The sequence below is a fragment of the Musca autumnalis genome, unplaced genomic scaffold, assembly GCF_047663935.1.
Source record: "Musca autumnalis isolate F117 unplaced genomic scaffold, ASM4766393v1 scaffold_1, whole genome shotgun sequence".
Taxonomy (NCBI): Eukaryota; Metazoa; Arthropoda; class Insecta; order Diptera; family Muscidae; genus Musca; species Musca autumnalis.
The window spans coordinates 84,191,228-84,209,414 of NW_027411644.1; the positions used below are offsets into that span (position 1 = coordinate 84,191,228).

General features: G+C 33.9%; 3 protein-coding genes across 3 annotated transcripts; 1 reads left to right on the plus strand and 2 right to left on the minus strand.

Annotated features, from left to right (window-relative positions):
• Positions 1-1,139: 1,139 nt before the first annotated feature.
• LOC141392433 (lipase 3-like) lies at positions 1,140-2,500 on the plus strand. Its single transcript, XM_073965401.1, has 3 exons — positions 1,140-1,268; positions 1,329-2,054; positions 2,114-2,500. Exons 1-3 carry the CDS (start codon positions 1,140-1,142, stop codon positions 2,498-2,500), a joined length of 1,242 nt encoding a protein of 413 aa, XP_073821502.1.
• Positions 2,501-10,416: 7,916 nt separating this feature from the next.
• LOC141392516 (lipase 3-like) lies at positions 10,417-11,783 on the minus strand. Its single transcript, XM_073965475.1, has 3 exons — positions 11,652-11,783; positions 10,863-11,588; positions 10,417-10,803 (listed from the first exon to the last, which is right to left on the minus strand). Exons 1-3 carry the CDS (start codon positions 11,781-11,783, stop codon positions 10,417-10,419), a joined length of 1,245 nt encoding a protein of 414 aa, XP_073821576.1.
• A 3,122-nt stretch (positions 11,784-14,905) lies between these two features.
• LOC141392590 (lipase 3-like) lies at positions 14,906-16,264 on the minus strand. Its single transcript, XM_073965550.1, has 3 exons — positions 16,133-16,264; positions 15,348-16,073; positions 14,906-15,292 (listed from the first exon to the last, which is right to left on the minus strand). Exons 1-3 carry the CDS (start codon positions 16,262-16,264, stop codon positions 14,906-14,908), a joined length of 1,245 nt encoding a protein of 414 aa, XP_073821651.1.
• Positions 16,265-18,187: the final 1,923 nt, after the last annotated feature.

Here is an 18,187-nt window from a genome sequence, read left to right on the forward strand (position 1 = left end):
ATTTAGAATAAAATATTTTTAATAAATCCACGCTTAAGGGCGGGCCTAAATATTTAGAATAACATATTTTTAATAAATCCACGCTTAAGGGCGGGCCTAAATATTTAGAATAAAATATTTTTAATAAATCCACGCTTAAGGGCGGGCCTAAATATTTAAAATAAAATATTTTTAATAAATCCACGCTTAAGGGCGGGCCTAAATATTTAGAATAAAATATTTTTAATAAATCCGCGCTTAAGGGCGGGCCTAAATATTTAGAATAAAATATTTTTAATAAATCCACGCTTAAGGGCGGGCCTAAATATTTAGAATAAAATATTTTTAATAAATCCACGCTTAAGGGCGGGCCTAAATATTTAGAATAAAATATTATTAATAAATCCACGCTTAAGGGCGGGCCTAAATATTTAGAATAAAATATTTTTAATAAATCCACGCTTAAGGGCGGGCCTAAATATTTAGAATAAAATATTTTTAATAAATCCACGCTTAAGGGCGGGCCTAAATATTTAGAATAAAATATTTTTAATAAATCCACGCTTAAGGGCGGGCCTAAATATTTAGAATAAAATATTTTTAATAAATCCACGCTTAAGGGCGGGCCTAAATATTTAGAATAACATATTTTTAATAAATCCACGCTTAAGGGCGGGCCTAAATATTTAGAATAAAATATTTTTAATAAATCCACGCTTAAGGGCGGGCCTAAATATTTAGAATAAAATATTTTTAATAAATCCACGCTTAAGGGCGGGCCTAAATATTTAGAATAAAATATTTTTAATAAATCCACGCTTAAGGGCGGGCCTAAATATTTAGAATAAAATATTTTCAATAAATCCACGCTTAAGGGCCGAAATATTTAGAATAAAATATTTTTAATATCTCCCTGTTGCATGGGGCAGATAGGACATGCAAGTCACTGCATTTTTAATCTATCGAAATATTTGATTTATGCTTACCCAGAAATAATTTAAATCTTAATCTAATCAATAGTTTGTTTTTGAATCTGCGGAATGGTGATTCGTCCAGGCTATTCAAAGTGGTTAATTGCTGATAATTTTATATTTTTAACAATCATACAAAATAAAAATTTTAAATATTCCCCCTGCCAGTCTTTGCATTAATTGTGAAAAATGAAGACGTGTCTCTGGTTGGCATTGCTGGTAGCAATTGCCGGTGTTGAGGCTCAGCCCATCGTCGATATTTTGCGTTATTTCCAAGATCCAGATCCAAAGATTACATTATTGCCCAAGAAAACCACGGTAGGGAAATTAAGTGATAAGTGTAAGACCTATTTCTATAAAGAATTCTGTTTCCTATAGGCCGATCGCATTGCCCAACATGGCTATCCAGCCGAAACCCACGAAATTGTTACTGATGATGGTTATGTTGTTACAGCTTTTCGCATACCCTATTCCCACAAATTGCAAAATCAAAATGCCTATCGTCCCATTGTGCTGATACAACATGGCCTGTTTAGCTGTTCCGATGCCTGGATGGGTATTGGGCCAAATGATGGCATAGGCTTTATGTTAGCTGATGCTGGTTATGATGTTTGGTTTGGCAATGGGCGTGGCACAACCTATGGCCGCAAACACATCTCACGTTCCACAAATCACCCCTACTTTTGGCGTTTTAGCTGGCATGAAATTGGCCATTACGATATAGCTGCCATGATTGATTATGCCTTGGCTACAAATGGCCAGGGACAAAAGTCGATACATTATGTAGGCCACTCGCAGGGGACCACAGTGTTCTTTGCCTTGATGGCTTCTCGTCCGGAGTATAATGCGAAAATTAAAACTGCTCACATGTTGGCCCCAGTGGCTTTTATGAGCAACATGGAAGATAAGTTGGTAAGGACATTGGCTCCCTTCCTTGGGCATCACAATACCTATTCGGCATTTTTCGATAGTCAAGAGTTTATACCACACAATGAGCTATTCACTAAACTTCTCTACAATGCCTGCCAACCAAATTCGAGACTAAATGCAGTGTGTGGTGCCATAGCCTATTTGTATGAGGGCCCGGAAAGTAATGTGAATATGGTAAGTTCCAAAATTTTATCTATAACCCACATAACTACTAACTCCTTCTTTGCGTCTAGACTTCTCTACCCATCATGTTGGAATCCCACCCAGCCGGTGCTTCCACCAATCAAATTTGCCACTATATGCAAGAACAACAGTCAGGTCGCTTCTGCCTTTATGATCATGGTGAAAAGAAGAATATGCAAATTTATGGGCAGAGCACACCTCCAGATTATCCTTTAGATAAGATAACCGCAGAGGTACATTTGTGGTATAGTGACAATGATGAAATGGCGGCTGTGGTAGATGTTGAACGTTTAGCTGATATACTACCAAATCGTGTAATGCATCACATGGAGGATCCTACCTGGGCTCATGGTGATTTTAACATGCACATTGAGGTTAAGAAATACGTCAACGACCCCATTGTGGAAATTATGCAAAACTATGAAAATAATATGTAAAAAATATGAAAACTGTAAATAAAAATCATTCAAAAGATCCTCAGAAAATATTCTTTAAAAATCCACGCTTATTGGTGGCACAGACACTCAGAAAACATTCTTTAAAAATCCTCGCTCGGTGTCACAGACCCTCAGAAAATATTCTTTATAAATCCACGCCTATTGGTGGCACAGACTCTCCGAAAACATTCTTTAAAATTCCACGCTTATTGATGGCACAGACTCTCAGATAACATTCTTTAAAATCCACGCGTATTGGTGTCACAGTCCCTCAAAAAATATTCTTTAAAAATCCACGCTTATTGGTGTCACAGTCCCTCAGAATATATTCTTTATAAATCCACGCTTATAGGTGGCACAGACTCTCAGAAAACATTCTGTAAAACTTCACGTTTATTGGTGTCACAGACCTTCAGAAAATATTCTTTAAAACTTCACGCTTATTGGTGTCACAGACCCTCAGAAAATATTCTTTAAAAATCTGAGCTTTTTGGTGTCACAGACCCTCAGAAAATATTCTTTAAAAATCCACGCTTATTGGTGGCACAGACCCTCAGAAAATATTCTTTATAAATCCACGCCTATTGGTGGCACAGACTCTCCGAAAACATTCTTTAAATTCCACGCTTATTGATGGCACAGACTCTCAGATAACATTCTTTAAAATCCACGCGTATTGGTGTCACAGACCTTCAGAAAATATTCTTTAAGAATCCAAGCTTTTTGGTGTCACAGTCCCTCAGAATATATTCTTTATAAATCCACGCTTATAGGTGGCACAGACTCTCAGAAAACATTCTGTAAAACTTCACGTTTATTGGTGTCACAGACCTTCAGAAAATATTCTTTAAAACTTCACGCTTATTGGTGTCACAGACCCTCAGAAAATATTCTCTAAAAATCCGAGCTTATTGGTGGCACAGACCCTCAGAAAATAATCTTTAATAATCCACGCTTATTCGTGCCACAGACCCTCAGAAATTTTCTTTAAAAATCCACGCTTATTGGTGTCACAGAGCCTCAGAAAATATTCTTTAAAAATCCACGCTTATTGGTGTCACAGAGCCTCAGAAAATATTCTTTAAAAATCCACGCTTATTGGTCTCACAGAGCCTCAGAAAATATTCTTTAAAAATCCACGCTTATTGGTGTCACAGAGCCTCAGAAAAAATTCTTTAATAATCCACGCTTATTGGTGTCACAGAGCCTCAGAAAAAATTCTTTAATAATCCACGCTTATTGGTGTTACAGAGCCTCAGAAAATATTCTTTAAAAATCCACGCTTATTGGTGTCACAGAGCCTCAGAAAATATTCTTTAAAACTTCACGCTTATTGGTGTCACAGACCCTCAGAAAATATTCTTTAAAAATCCGAGCTTTTTGGTGTCACAGACCCTCAGAAAATATTCTTTAAAAATCCACGCTTAATGGTGTCAAAGACCCTAAGAAAATATTCTTTATAAATCCACGCTTATTAGTGGCACAGACCCTCAGAAAATAATCTTTAAAACTTCACGCTTATTGGTGTCACAGACCATCAGAAAATATTCTTTAAAAATCCGAGCTTTTTGGTGTCACAGACCCTCAGAAAATACTCTTTAAAAATCCACGCTTAATGGTGTCAAAGACCCTAAGAAAATATTCTTTATAAATCCACGCTTATTAGTGGCACAGAGCCTCAGAAAATAATCTTTAAAAATCCACGTTTATTGGTACCACAGAGCTTCAGAAAATAATCTTTAATAATCCACGTTTATTGGTACCACAGAGCTTCAGAAAATAATCTTTAATAATCCACGCTTATTGGTGTCACAGAGCCTCAAAAAATATTCTTTAAAAATCCACGCTTATTGGTGTCACAGAGCCTCAAAAAATATTCTTTAAAAATCCACGCTTATTGGTGTCACAGAGCCTCAAAAAATACTCTTTAAAAATCCACGCTTATTGGTGTCACAGAGCCTCAAAAAATATTCTTTAAAAATCCACGCTTATTGGTGTCACAGAGCCTCAAAAAATATTCTTTAAAAATCCACGCTTATTGGTCTCACAGACCCTCAGAAAATATTCTTTAAAAATCCACATTTGTTGGTCTCACAGACCCTCAGAAAATATTCTTTAAAAATCTTCGCTTATTGGTGTCACAGAGCCTCAGAAAATATTCTTTAAAAATCCACGCTTATTGGTGTCACAGACCCTCAGAAAATATTCTTTGAAACTTCACGCTTATTGGTCTCACAGACCCTCAGAAAATATTCTTTAAAACTTCACGCTTATTGGTGTCACAGACCCTCAGAAAATATTCTTTAAAAATCCACGCTTAATGGTGTCAAAGACCCTAAGAAAATATTCTTTTTAAATCCACGCTTATTAGTGGCACAGACCCTCAGAAAATAATCTTTAAAAATCCACGTTTATTGGTACCACAGAGCTTTAGAAAATAATCTTTAATAATCCACGCTTATTGGTGCCACAGACCCTCAGAAAATATTCTTTAAAAATCCACGTTTATTGGTAACACAGAGCCTCAGAAAATAATCTTTAATAATCCACGCTTATTGGTGTCACAGAGCCTCAGAAAATATTCTTTAAAAATCCACGCTTATTGGTGTCACAGACCCTCAGAATATATTCTTTAAAACTTCACGCTTATTGGTGTCACAGACCCTCAGAATATATTCTTTAAAACTTCACGCTTATTGGTATCACAGACCCTCAGAAATTTTCTTTAAAAATCCACGCTTATTGGTGTCACAGACCCTCAGAAATTTTCTTTAAAAATCCACGCTTATTGGTGTCACAGACCCTCAGAAATTTTCTTTAAAAATCCACGCTTATTGGTGTCACAGACCCTCAAAAAATATTCTTTAAAAATCCACGCTTATTGGTGTCACAGATCCTCAGAAAACATTCTTTAAAAATCCACGCTTATTGGTGTCACAGAGCCTCAGAAAATATTCTTTAAAAATCCACGCTTATTGGTGTCACAGAGCCTCAAAACATATTCTTTAAAAATCCACGCTTATTGGTGTCACAGAGACTCAGAAAATATTCTTTAAGAATCCACGCTTATTGGTGTAACTGGGCCTCAGAAAATATTCTTTAAAAATCCACGCTTATTGGTGTCACTGGGCCTCAGAAAATAATCTTTAATAATCCACGCTTATTGGTACCAAAGACCCTCAGAAAATATTATTTAAAAATCCCGCTTATTGGTGCCACAGACCCTCAGAAAATATTCCTTAAAAATCCACATTTGTTGGTGTCACAGACTCTCAGAAAATATTATTTAAAAATCCCGCTTATTGGTGCCACAGACCCTCAGAAAATATTCCTTAAAAATCCACATTTGTTGGTGTCACAGACCCTCAGAAAATTTTCTTTAAAAATCCACGCTTATTGGTGTCACAGACCCTCAGAATTTTTCTTTAGAAATCCACGCTTATTGGTGTCACAGACCCTCAGAAAATATTCTTTAAAAATCCACGCTTATTGGTGTCACCGACCCTCAGATAATTTTCTTTAAAAATCCAAGCTTAATGGTGTCAAAGACCCTAAGAAAACATTCTTTATAAATCCATGCTTGTTGGTGGCACAGATCCTCAGAAAATATTCTTTAAAAATCCACATTTGTTGGTCTCACAGACCCTCAGAAAATTTTCTTTAAAAATCCACGTTTTATTGGTCTCACAGACTCTCAGAAAATTTTCTTTAAAAATCTACACTTGTTGGTCTCGCAGACCCTCAGAAAATTTTCTTTAAAAATCCACATTTGTTGGTCTCACAAACCCTCAGAAATTTTTCTTTCAAAATCCACGCTTATTGGTGTCACAGAGCCTCAGAAAATTTTCTTTAAAAATCCACGCTTATTGGTGTCACAGAGCCTCAGAAAATTTTCTTTAAAAATCCACGCTTATTGGTGCCACAGAGCCTCAGAAAATACTTTTTAAAAATTCTCGTTTATTGGTGTCGGATACCCTCTGAAAATATTCTTTAAAAATCCACGCTTAATGGTGCCACAGAGCCTCAGAAAATTTTCTTTAAAAATCCACATTTGTTGGTCTCACAAACCCTCAGAAAATATTCTTTAAAAATCCACGCTTATTGGTGCCACAGATCCTCAGACAATATTCTTTAAAATCCACGCTTATTGGTGCCACAGAGCCTCAGACAATATTCTTTAAAAATCTACGCTTATTGGTGGCACAGACTCTCAGAAAACATTCTTTAAAAATCCACGCTTATTGGTGCCACAGACCCTCAGAAAATATTCTTTAAAAATCCACGCTTATTGGTGCCACAGAGCCTCAGACAATATTCTTTAAAAATCCACGCTTATTGGTGCCACAGAGCCTCAGAAAATATTTTTTAAACATCCACGCTTATTGGCGTCACAGAGCCACAGAAAATATTCCTAAAAAATCCACGCTTATTGGTGTCACAGAGCCTCAGAAAATATTCTTTAAAAATCCACGCTTATTGGTGTCACAGACCCTCAGAAAATATTCGTTAATAATCCACGCTTATTGGTGTCACAGACCCTCAGAAAATATTCTTTAGAACTTCACGCTTTTGGTGTCACAGACACTCAGAAAATATTCTTTAAAACTTCACGTTTATTGGTGTCACAGAGCCTCAGAAAATATTCTTTAAAAATCCACGCTTATTGGTGTCACTGGGCCTCAGAAAATATTCTTTAAAAATCCACGTTTATTGGTAACACAGAGCCTCAGAAAATATTCTTTAATAATCCACGCTTATTGGTGCCACAGACCCTCAGAAAATATTCTTTAAGAATCCACGCTTATGGCTGTCACAGTCCCTCAAAAAATATTCTTTAAAAATCCACGTTTATTGGTAGCACAGAGCCTCAGAAAATATTCTTTAATAATCCACGCTTATTGGTGTCACAGAGCCTCAGAAAATATTCTTTAAGAATCCACGCTTATGGCTGTCACAGTCCCTCAAAAAATATTCTTTAAAAATCCACGTTTATTGGTGGCACAGAGCCTCAGAAAATATTCTTTAAAAATCCACGCTTATTGGTGTCACAGAGCCTCAGAAAATATTCTTTAAAAATCCACGCTTATTGGTGTCACAGACCCTCAGAAATTTTCTTTAAAAATCCACGCTTATTGGTGTCACAGATTTCAGAAATTTTCTTTAAACATCCACGCTTATTGGTGTCACAGACCTTAAAAAAATATTCTTTAAAAATCCACGCTTATTGGTGTCACAGAGCCTCAGAAAATATTCTTTAAAAATCCACGCTTATTGGTGTCACAGAGCCTCAGAAAATATTCTTTAAAAATCCACGCATATTTGTGTCACAGAGCCTCAGAAAATATTCTTTAAAAATCCACGCTTATTGGTGTCACAGAGCCTCAAAACATATTCTTTAAAAATCCACGCTTGTTGGTGTCACAGAGCCTCAGAAAATATTCTTTAAAAATCCACGCTTATTTGTGTCACAGAGCCTCAGAAAATATTCTTTAAAAATCCACGCTTGTTGGTGTCACAGAGCCTCAGAAAATATTCTTTAAAAATCCACGCTTATTGGTGTCACAGAGCCTCAGAAAATATTCTTTAAAAATCCACGCTTATTGGTGTCACTGGGCCTCAGAAAATATTCTTTAAAAATCCACGCTTATTGGTGTCACTGGGCCTCAGAAAATAATCTTTAATAATCCACGCCTATTGGTACCAAAGACCCTCAGAAAATATTATTTAAAAATCCCGCTTATTGGTGTCACAGACCCTCAGAAAATATTCTTTAAAAATCCACATTTGTTGGTGTTACAGACCCTCAGAATTTTTCTTTAGAAATCCACGCTTATTGGTGTCACAGACCCTCAGAAATTTTCTTTAAAAATCCACGCTTATTGGTGTCACAGACCCTCAGAAAATATTCTTTAAAAATCCACGCTTATTGGTGTCACCGACCCTCAGATAATTTTCTTTAAAAATCCAAGCTTAATGGTGTCAAAGACCCTAAGAAAATATTCTTTATAAATCCATGCTTGTTGGTGGCACAGATCCCCAGAAAATATTCTTTAAAAATCCACATTTTTTGGTCTCACAGACTCTCAGAAAATTTTCTTTAAAAATCCACGTTTTATTGGTCTCACAGACTCTCAGAAAATTTTCTTTAAAAATCTACACTTGTTGGTCTCACAGACCCTCAGAAAATTTTCTTTCAAAATCCACGCTTATTGGTGTGACAGAGCCTCAGAAAATTTTCTTTAAAAATCCACGCTTATTGGTGTGACAGAGCCTCAGAAAATTTTCTTTAAAAATCCACGCTTATTGGAGTGACAGAGCCTCAGAAAATTTTCTTTAAAAATCCACGCTTATTGGTGTGACAGAGCCTCAGAAAATTTTCTTTAAAAATCCACGCTTATTGGTGTCACAGAGCCTCAGAAATTTTTCTTTAAAAATCCACGCTTATTGGTGTGACAGAGCCTCAGAAAATTTTCTTTAAAAATCCACGCTTATTGGTGTCACAGACCCTCAGAAGATATTCTTTAAAAATACACGCGTACTGGTGTCAGACGCTAAGAAAATATTCTTTCAAAATCCACGCTTATTGGTGTCACAGAGCCTCAGACAATATTCTTTAAAAATCCACGCTTATTGGTCTCACAGACCCTCAGAAGATATTCTTTAAAAATCCACGCTTATTGGTGTCACAGAGCCTCAGACAATATTCTTTAAAAATCCACGCTTATTGGTAGCACAGACTCTCAGAAAACATTCTTTAAAAATCCACGCTTCTTGGTGCCACAGACCCTCAGAAAATATTCTTTAAAAATTCACGCTTATTGGTGTCACAGAGCCTCAGAAAATATTCTTTAAAAATCCACGCTTAATGGTGCCACAGAGCCTCAGAAAATATTTTTTAAACATCCACGCTTATTGGCGTCACAGAGCCACAGAAAATATTCCTAAAAAATCCACGCTTATTGGTGTCACAGAGCCTCAGAAAATATTCTTTAAAAATCCACGCTTATTGGTGTCACAGACCCTCAGAAAATATTCTTTAAAAATCCACGCTTATTGGTGTCACAGACCCTCAGAAAATATTCTTTAATAATCCACGCTTATTGGTGTCACAGACCCTCAGAAAATATTCTTTAAAACTTCACGCTTATTGGTGTCACAGAGCCTCAGAAAATATTCTTTAAAAATCCACGCTTAATGGTGCCACAGAGCCTCAGAAAATATTTTTTAAACATCCACGCTTATTGGCGTCACAGAGACACAGAAAATATTCCTAAAAATCCAAACTTAATGGTGTCAAAGACCCTAAGAAAATATTCTTTAAAAATCCACGCTTATTGGTGTCACAGACCTTCAGAAAATATTCTTTAATAATCCACGCTTATTGGTGTCACAGAGCCTCAGAAAATATTCTTTAAAATCCACGCTTATTGGTGTCAGATACCCTCTGAAAATATTCTTTAAAAATTCACGCTTATTGGCGTCGGATACCCTCTGAAAATATTCTTTAAAAATCCAGCAATAAGCTGTCACAGAACCTCTGAAAATATTCTTTAAAAATCCACGCTTATTGGTGTCACATACCTTAGAAAATATTCTTTAAAAATCCTGCTTATTGGTGTCACAGAACCAGAAAATATTCTTTAAAAATCCACGCTTACTGGCGTCACAGACCCTCAGAAAATATTCTTTAAAAATCCACGCTTATTGCTGTGACAGACCCTCTGAAAATATTTTTTAAAAATCCACGTTTATTGGTGTCACAGACCCTCAGAAAATATTCTTTAAGAATCCTCCTTATTTGTGTCACAGAACCAGAAAATATTCTTTAAAAATCCACGCTTATTGGCGTCACAGACCCTCAGAAAATATTCTTTAAAAATTCACGCTAATTGGTCACTTCTTTTATTTCGAAATTTTTACAAATCCTTCTCATAATTGTTTATAATTTCTACAATCGGATCACTGATATATTTCTTGATCTCTTTGTGTACTGCGAAATCATTATGGGACCAGGTGGGGTCCTCCATGTGATGCATTATACGATTTGGCAATTTGCCGGCCAAACGTTCAACATCTTCCCAATGTCCCCAGGCATCATTGTCACTATACCACAAATGAACTTCAGAGGTAATTTTCTCTAGAGCATAATCTGGGGGTGTAGGTTGCCCATAAAGTTGCATATTCTTCGTTCTACCATGGTCATAGAGGCAGAAACAACCAGACTGTTGTTCCTGCATATAGTGACACATTTGATTAGTGGAGGCACCCGAAGGATGGGTTTCCAAGATGATGGGTAAAGCGGTCTACAAAAGAGGAGAATCAATTTAACCAAATCATATATAAAATGTAAGGATCAACTTACCATATTCATATTACTCTGTGGACCCTCAACCATATATGCTATTGTACCACAAAAATCATGTAATATCGAATTCGGTTCGCAGGCATTGTAAAGTAATTTTATGAAGAGATCATTGTGTGGTATAAATTCCTGGCTATCAAAGAAGCCTGAATAGGTATTGTGATGGCCCAAGAATGGTGCTAGGATTGTGGTGAATTTATCCGACATATGTTTAATGAAGGTCACCGGGGCCAACATGTGGGCAGTTTTGATTTTTTCATTATATTCCGGGCGTGAAGACATCAAGGCAAAGAACACTGTTGTACCTTGGGAGTGGCCTATATAGTGAATGGCCTTTTGTCCCTGACCATTGGTGGTCAATGCATAATCGATCATTGCCGTAATATCATAAAGACCAATTTCATGCCAACTAAAACGCCAAAAGTAAGGATGATTTGTGGAACGCGTGGTGTGATTACGACCATAAGTTGTGCCGCGGGCATTGCCAAACCAAACATCATAACCAGCATCAGCTAAGTTAAAACCAATGCCATCATTTGGACCCACAGCCATCCAGGCATCCGAACAGCTATGCAGACCATGTTGTATGAGGACTATGGGCCGATGGGCATTTTCGTTTTGCAGTTTATGGGAATAGGGTATGCGGAACAAGGTTATAATATAGCCATCCTCAGTAGTTACATGATGGGTTTCTGCTGGATAACCATGGGAAGCAATGCGATCTGCCTAGTAATACGAAAAAGCAATATTATAATAATTCACTTTATTGGGGCGCTGGATTCTCCCTACCGTGGTAATTCGAGGCTTCAATGTAATATGAGGTTCGGGATTTTGAAAATATCTCAAAATATCCACAGTGGGCTGAGCCTTAACACCGGCAATGGCTAACACAAACAACGAAATCCAAAGGCACGTCTTCATTGTATACAATTTTACCAGAGACTGGCATTGGGGATTATTGAAAAACATTGTTCAGAGATTTGGTGTTGCCTTTCGGTGATAAAAGCATAGGCTTATCGACCAATTTCCATAATCTAAGGTGAACTGTTGCTTATTTCGATTAAGATTAGATTAAAATTTAATAATCTTCCCACGGGTATAAATTGTTGAAATCATTGCAAGGTGGATTTATGAAGAAATGTTTTTTTTTAATCCACGTTTTGGGGAAATTTAAAAAATATTGTTTAAGAAAAAACGTCTTGCGGATTATTGAAAAAATATTTTTTAAAAAATCCACGTCTTGTTGAGTATTGAAAAAATATTTTTTAAAAAATCAACGTCTTGTGGAGTATTAAACAATATTTTTAAAAAAATACCCGTCTTGTTGATTATTGAAAACATATTTTTTATTGTGGAGTATTGACAATTTTTTTTTAAATCCACGTCTAGTGGAGTATTGAAAAAATATTTTTTAAACAATTCACGTCTTGCGGATTATTGAAAAAATATTTTTTAAAAAATCCACGTCTTGTGGAATTTTGAAAAAATAGTTTCTAAAAAATCCACGTCTTGTAGAATTTTGAAAAAATAGTTTTTAAAAAATCCACGTCTGGTGGAATTTTGAAAAAATAGTTTCTAAAAAATCCACGTCTTGTGGAATTTTGAAAAAATAGTTTTTAAAAAATCCACGTCTTGTGGAATTTTGAAAAAATAGTTTTTAAAAAATCCACGTCTTGTGGAATTTTGAAAAAATAGTTTCTAAAAAATCCACGTCTTGTAGAATTTTGAAAACATAGTTTTTAAAAAATTCACGTCTTGTGGAATTTTGAAAAAATAGTTTTTAAAAAATCCACGTCTTGTGGAATTTTGAAAAAATAGTTTTTAAAAAACCCACGACTTGTGGATATTTGAAAAAAAAATATTTTTTAAAAGATCCAAGTCTTGTGGTATTTAAAAAAATATTTTTTAAAAATCCACGACTTGTGGAAATTTAAAAAAAATATTTTTTAAAAAATCCAAGCCTTGTGGAGTATTAAAAAATATCTTTTTAAGAAATCCAAGCCTTGTGGAGTATTGAAAATATTTTTTTAAGAAATCCAAGCCTTGTGGAGTATTGAAAAATATTTTTTTAAGAAATCCAAGCCTTGTGGAGTATTGAAAAATATTTTTTTAAGAAATCCAAGCCTTGTGGAGTATTGAAAAAGATTTTTTTAAGAAATCCACGTTTTGTGGCGTTTTGAATAATATTTTTTTAAGAAATCCACGTCTTGTGGAGTACTGAAAAATATTTATTTAAGAAATCCACGTCTTGTGGAATTTTGAAAAATAAATATTATTTAAAAAATCCACGTCTTGTGGAATTTTAAAAAAATATTTTTTAAAATCCACGACTTGTGGAAATTTTGAAAAAAAAAAATATTTTTTAAAAAATCCAAGCCTTGTTGAAGTTTTAAAAAAAATATTTTTTAAAAAATCCAAGCCTTGTGGAATTTTTAAAAAACATTTTTTAAAAAATCCAAGCCTTGTGGAGTATTGAAAAATATTTTTTGTAAGAAATCCACGTCGTGTGGAGTTTTGACAAATATTTTTTTAAAATCCACGTTTTGTGGAGTATTGAAAAAATATTTTTTTAAAATCCACGTCTTGTGGAGTATTGAAAAAATATTTTTTTAAAATCCACGTCTTGTGGAGTATTGAAAAAATTTTTTTTAAAAAAATCCACGTCTTGTGGATTATTAATAATATATTTTTTAAAAAATCCACCTCTAGTAGAGTATTGATGAATTTTTTTTAAAAAATCCACGTCTTGTGGAATTTTGAAAAATATTTTTGAAAAAATCCACGTCTTGCGGAATTATGCAAACATATTTTTTAAAAAATCCACGTCTTGTGGAATTTTTAAAAAAGATTTTAAATGTCCAAGTATTGTGGAATATTAAAAAATATTTTTTAAAACAGCCACGTCTTGTAGTTTTTTGAAAGAATACTTTTTAAAAAATCCACGTCCTCTGAAAATTTGAAAAAATCTAAGCCTAGTGGAAATTTGAAAAAAAAAATATTTTTTAAAAAATCCATATCTTGTGGAAGTTATAAAATTTATTTTTTTTTAAAAATACAAGTATTGTGGAGTTTTCAAAAAATATTTTTTAAAAAATCAACGTCTTGTGGCATTTTTAAAAAAATCAACCTCATGTCCACCGTCTTGTGGAATTTTGAAAAATAAATATTATTTAAAAAATTCTCGTCTTTTGGAATTTTGAAAATAAACTATTTAAAAAATCCTCGTCCACAAAAAAAATATATTTTTTTAAAAAATCCACTTCTTGTGGAATATTGTCAAAATAAATTTTAAAAAGTCCACGCCTTGTGGATTATTGTTAAAATATTTTTTTAAAAATCCACGTCGTGTGGATTATTGACAAAATATTTTTTTTAAAAATCCACGTCTTGTGGAGTATTAAAAAATATTTTTTAAAAAATCCACGTCTTGTGGGTTATTGACAAAATATTTTTTAAAAAAATCCACGTCTTGTGGAGTATTGATGATTTTTTTTAAATTTTTTTGTGGTATTTTGAAAAATGTTTTTTTTTTTTTTTAAATCCACGTCTTGTGGAATTTTGAAAAAATATTTTTTTAAAAAATCCACAAATGGTGGAATTTTGAAAAAAGATTTTTTAAAAAATCAAGTCTTGTGGAATTTTGAAAAAAATATATATTATTAAAAAATCCAAGTCTTGTTGAATTTTTAAAAAATCCACGTATTGTTGAATTTTGAACAAAATATTTTTAAAAAAATCCACGTCTTGTAGAATTTAAAAAAAGATTTTTTAAAAAATCCACTAATTGTGGAATTTAAAAAAATATTATTTAAAAAATCCACGTCTTGTGGAATTTTAAAAAAATCCAAGTAAAGTGGAATTTTGAAAAAATATTTAAAAAAAATCCACGTTTGTGGAATTTTAAAACAATATTTCTTGAAAATTTCTTTTTGAACAAAAAAAATATTTTTAAAAATTCACTTCTTGTTGTATTAAAAAAATATTTTTCAATTTTCAGAAACATTTCCAATTTTGTATTTTATATTTTTTAATTTATGTAAAATTTACATGACCTTTTCATAATTATTCATAATTTCAATAATAGGTTCGTTGATATACTTCTTGACCTCCATATGTGAGGAAAAGTCTCCATGAGCCCATGTGGGATCTTCCATGTGATGCATTACACGGTTGGGTAATTTCTCAGCCAATCGTTCAACATCTTCCACGGCAGCCATAGTATCATTGTCGCTGTACCATAAATGGACTTCGGAGGTAATACGTTCTACAGGATAATCGGGTGGTGTGGCTTGGCCATACATTTGGAGATTCTTGGTTCTGCCATAATCATAGAGACAGAAACATCCTGACTGTTGTTCTTGCATGTAGTGGCAAATTTGATTGGTGGAACAGCCGGCAGGATGGGTTTCAGCTAAAATTGCCAAGCCAGTCTAAAATGGAAAGCAATGAAAATCACGTGTCTCTTGATATTCATATTTAACTTACCCTATTAGTGTTGGATTCTGGACCCTCCACCATATAGGCTATACTATTACACAGCTGATAAGTCTTCGAGTGTGGAGCACAAGCATTATAGCCCAATTTGGTAAAGAGTTCATTGAAGGGAATAAATTCTTGGTCATTGAAAAATGCCGAATAGGCATTGTGATGTCCAAGATAGGGGGCCAATGTCCTTACCAACTTATCGGACATGTTGCTCATAAAGGCCACAGGGGCCAGCATGTGAGCAGTTTTGATTTTTTCATTGTATTCCGGTCGTGAAGACATTAAGGCAAAGAACACTGTGGTACCCTGCGAGTGACCTATGTAATGTATGGCTTTCTGACCTTGACCATTGGTGGCCAAGGCATAATCAATCATGGCAGCTATATCGTAATGGCCAATTTCATGCCAGCTAAAACGCCAAAAGTAGGGGTGATTTGTGGATCTTGAGACGTGTCTGCGGTTGTAGGTATTACCACGAGCATTGCCAAACCAAACATCATAACCAGCATCGGCTAACATGAAGCCAATGCCATCGTCAGGACCATTCAACATCCAACCATCGGAACTGCTAAACAATCCATGCTGTATCAGCACAATGGGACGATAGGCATTTTGATTTTGCAATTTATGGGAATAGGGTATGCGGAAATATGTGATAATATAACCATCCTCGGTGGTGACTTCATGTTTCTCGGCCGGATAGCCATGTTGGGCAATGCGATCGGCCTATTGAGAAATATAATTTTAGAAATAATGTTTCTTGTTCCTTTTCAAGACATACTTACTGTTGTGATTTTGGGCCTCAAAGTCAGTTGGGGTTCTGGATTTTGAAAATATTTCAAAATATCAGCCGTTGGCTGGCAGCTAACTACAGCTGTTGCTGCTATTAGCACCGCTAACCAGAAATATGTCTTCATTTTGCAAAATTCAAATGACGACTAAGTTTCTAGGGAAAACTTTCACTAATGTTTTTTGTTGTATAAGGGTATTTTTGTGTTATTACCAGCTAATTTCAATAATCAGGTAATCGGGTGGCAATTGACCACTTCAACTAATCTCCTTTGGAGATTAGATTGGGCCAAACATTTGTTTTTCAAGTTTAGATAACTCACCCGTTAGGCGAGCTATGCACTTAATGGCTAATAAATAATCTTGTTTACAGTAGGGTTGGACAAGCCGATCGATTTTTTTGTCGAAAAAAAAAAAAATCAAAAATTATCGTCGAATTTTGATTAAGAAGAAATTAAAAAATTCGAATTTTCATCGTCGACTTTTTATGTAGGATGTCTTCTATCAGTAGAAGACCGATATGAGGTATTTTGTCTAATGATGACCGATATGGATATGAAAAGAAGAGGTATTCTCGGACGATGCCTTTTATTAATTTTCAGTGGATAGAAGACTTAGCTTTGTCCTCCTGTCTATGAAACAACAACTCCTATCGACCTTTCCACCCACTATCGGCTTTCCATAGATTTTTGATTTTTTTTTTTAATATTTCCTCAATATTCCACAAAAAGAGGGGAATTTTTTTTACAAAATTACGCAAAACTTAGAATTTTTTAAATTTTTTTCCACAAGACGTGTTTTTTAATAATATTTTTTTAAATTCAACGAGACGTGGATCGTTTTAAAAAATATTTTTTCAACAAAACGTGGATTTTTTTAAATAATATGTTTTCAAAATTCCACAATACGTGGATATTTTTAACAAAATATTATTTTTCAATATTCCGTGTTTTTTAATTTTTTTTTTCAATATTTCACAAAACGTGGAATAATTTAAATAATATTATTTTCAAAATTTCACAATACGTGGATTTTTTAAAAAATATTCTTTTTTAATATTTTGTAAAACGTGGATTCAACTATACCAAGTTTTTTTTAAATGTTTTATTTACTTCAATAATACCAGAATATTTTGTAAAAAATTCGAGGACTCTTTTAAATATTGCTTTTAAAAATTCCGATTTCAAAGAATAGTTTTAAAAATTCCACAATATGTGGATTTGTTTAAAAAATATTTTTTCAAAATTCCGCAAGACGTGGATTTTTTTAGCAATATTTTTTCAAAATTCCGCAAGACGAGGATTTTTTAACAATATTTTTTTCAAAATTCCGTAAGACGTGGATTTTTTTAACAATATTTTTTCAAAATTCCGCAAGACGTGGATTTTTTAACAATAGTTTTTCAAAATTCCGCAATACGTGGATTTTTTAACAATAGTTTTTCAAAATTCCTCAAGACGTGGATTTTTTAACAGTAGTTTTTCAAAAGTCCGCAAGACGTGGATTTTTTAACAGTAGTTTTTCAAAAGTCCGCAAGACGTGGATTTTTTAACAATATTTTTTCAAAATTCCGCAAGACGTGGATTTTTTAACAATATTTTTTCAAAATTCCGCAAGACGTGGATTTTTTAACAATATTTTTTCAAAATTCCGCAAGACGTGGATTTTTTTAACAATATTTTTTCAAAATTCCGCTAGACGAGGATTTTTTAACAGTAGTTTTTCAAAAGTCCGCAAGACGTGGATTTTTTAACAATATTTTTTCAAAATTCCGCAAGACGTGGATTTTTTAACAATAGTTTTTCAAAACTCCGCAAGACGTGGATTTTTTAACAATAGTTTTTCAAAATTCCGCAAGACGTGGATTTTTTAACAATAGTTTTTCAAAATTCCGCAAGACGTGGATTTTTTAACAATAGTTTTTCAAAATTCTGCAAGACGTGGATTTTTTAACAATAGTTTTTCAAAATTCTGCAAGACGTGGATTTTTTAACAATAGTTTTTCAAAATTCTGCAAGACGTGGATTTTTTAACAATAGTTTTTCAAAATT

Coding starts and splice junctions, on each gene's coding strand:
- LOC141392590 (XM_073965550.1), bottom strand. CDS start 16,264: ATGAAGACATATTTCTGGTTAGCGGTGCTAATAGCAGCAACAGCTGTA. Junction 16,074..16,132: donor TGAGGCCCAAAATCACAACA/GTAAGTATGTCT, acceptor ATTTCTCAATAG/GCCGATCGCATTGCCCAACA. Junction 15,293..15,347: donor CAGAATCCAACACTAATAGG/GTAAGTTAAATA, acceptor TTTCCATTTTAG/ACTGGCTTGGCAATTTTAGC.
- LOC141392516 (XM_073965475.1), bottom strand. CDS start 11,783: ATGAAGACGTGCCTTTGGATTTCGTTGTTTGTGTTAGCCATTGCCGGT. Junction 11,589..11,651: donor TGAAGCCTCGAATTACCACG/GTAGGGAGAATC, acceptor TCGTATTACTAG/GCAGATCGCATTGCTTCCCA. Junction 10,804..10,862: donor CACAGAGTAATATGAATATG/GTAAGTTGATCC, acceptor CCTCTTTTGTAG/ACCGCTTTACCCATCATCTT.
- LOC141392433 (XM_073965401.1), top strand. CDS start 1,140: ATGAAGACGTGTCTCTGGTTGGCATTGCTGGTAGCAATTGCCGGTGTT. Junction 1,269..1,328: donor TATTGCCCAAGAAAACCACG/GTAGGGAAATTA, acceptor TGTTTCCTATAG/GCCGATCGCATTGCCCAACA. Junction 2,055..2,113: donor CGGAAAGTAATGTGAATATG/GTAAGTTCCAAA, acceptor CTTTGCGTCTAG/ACTTCTCTACCCATCATGTT.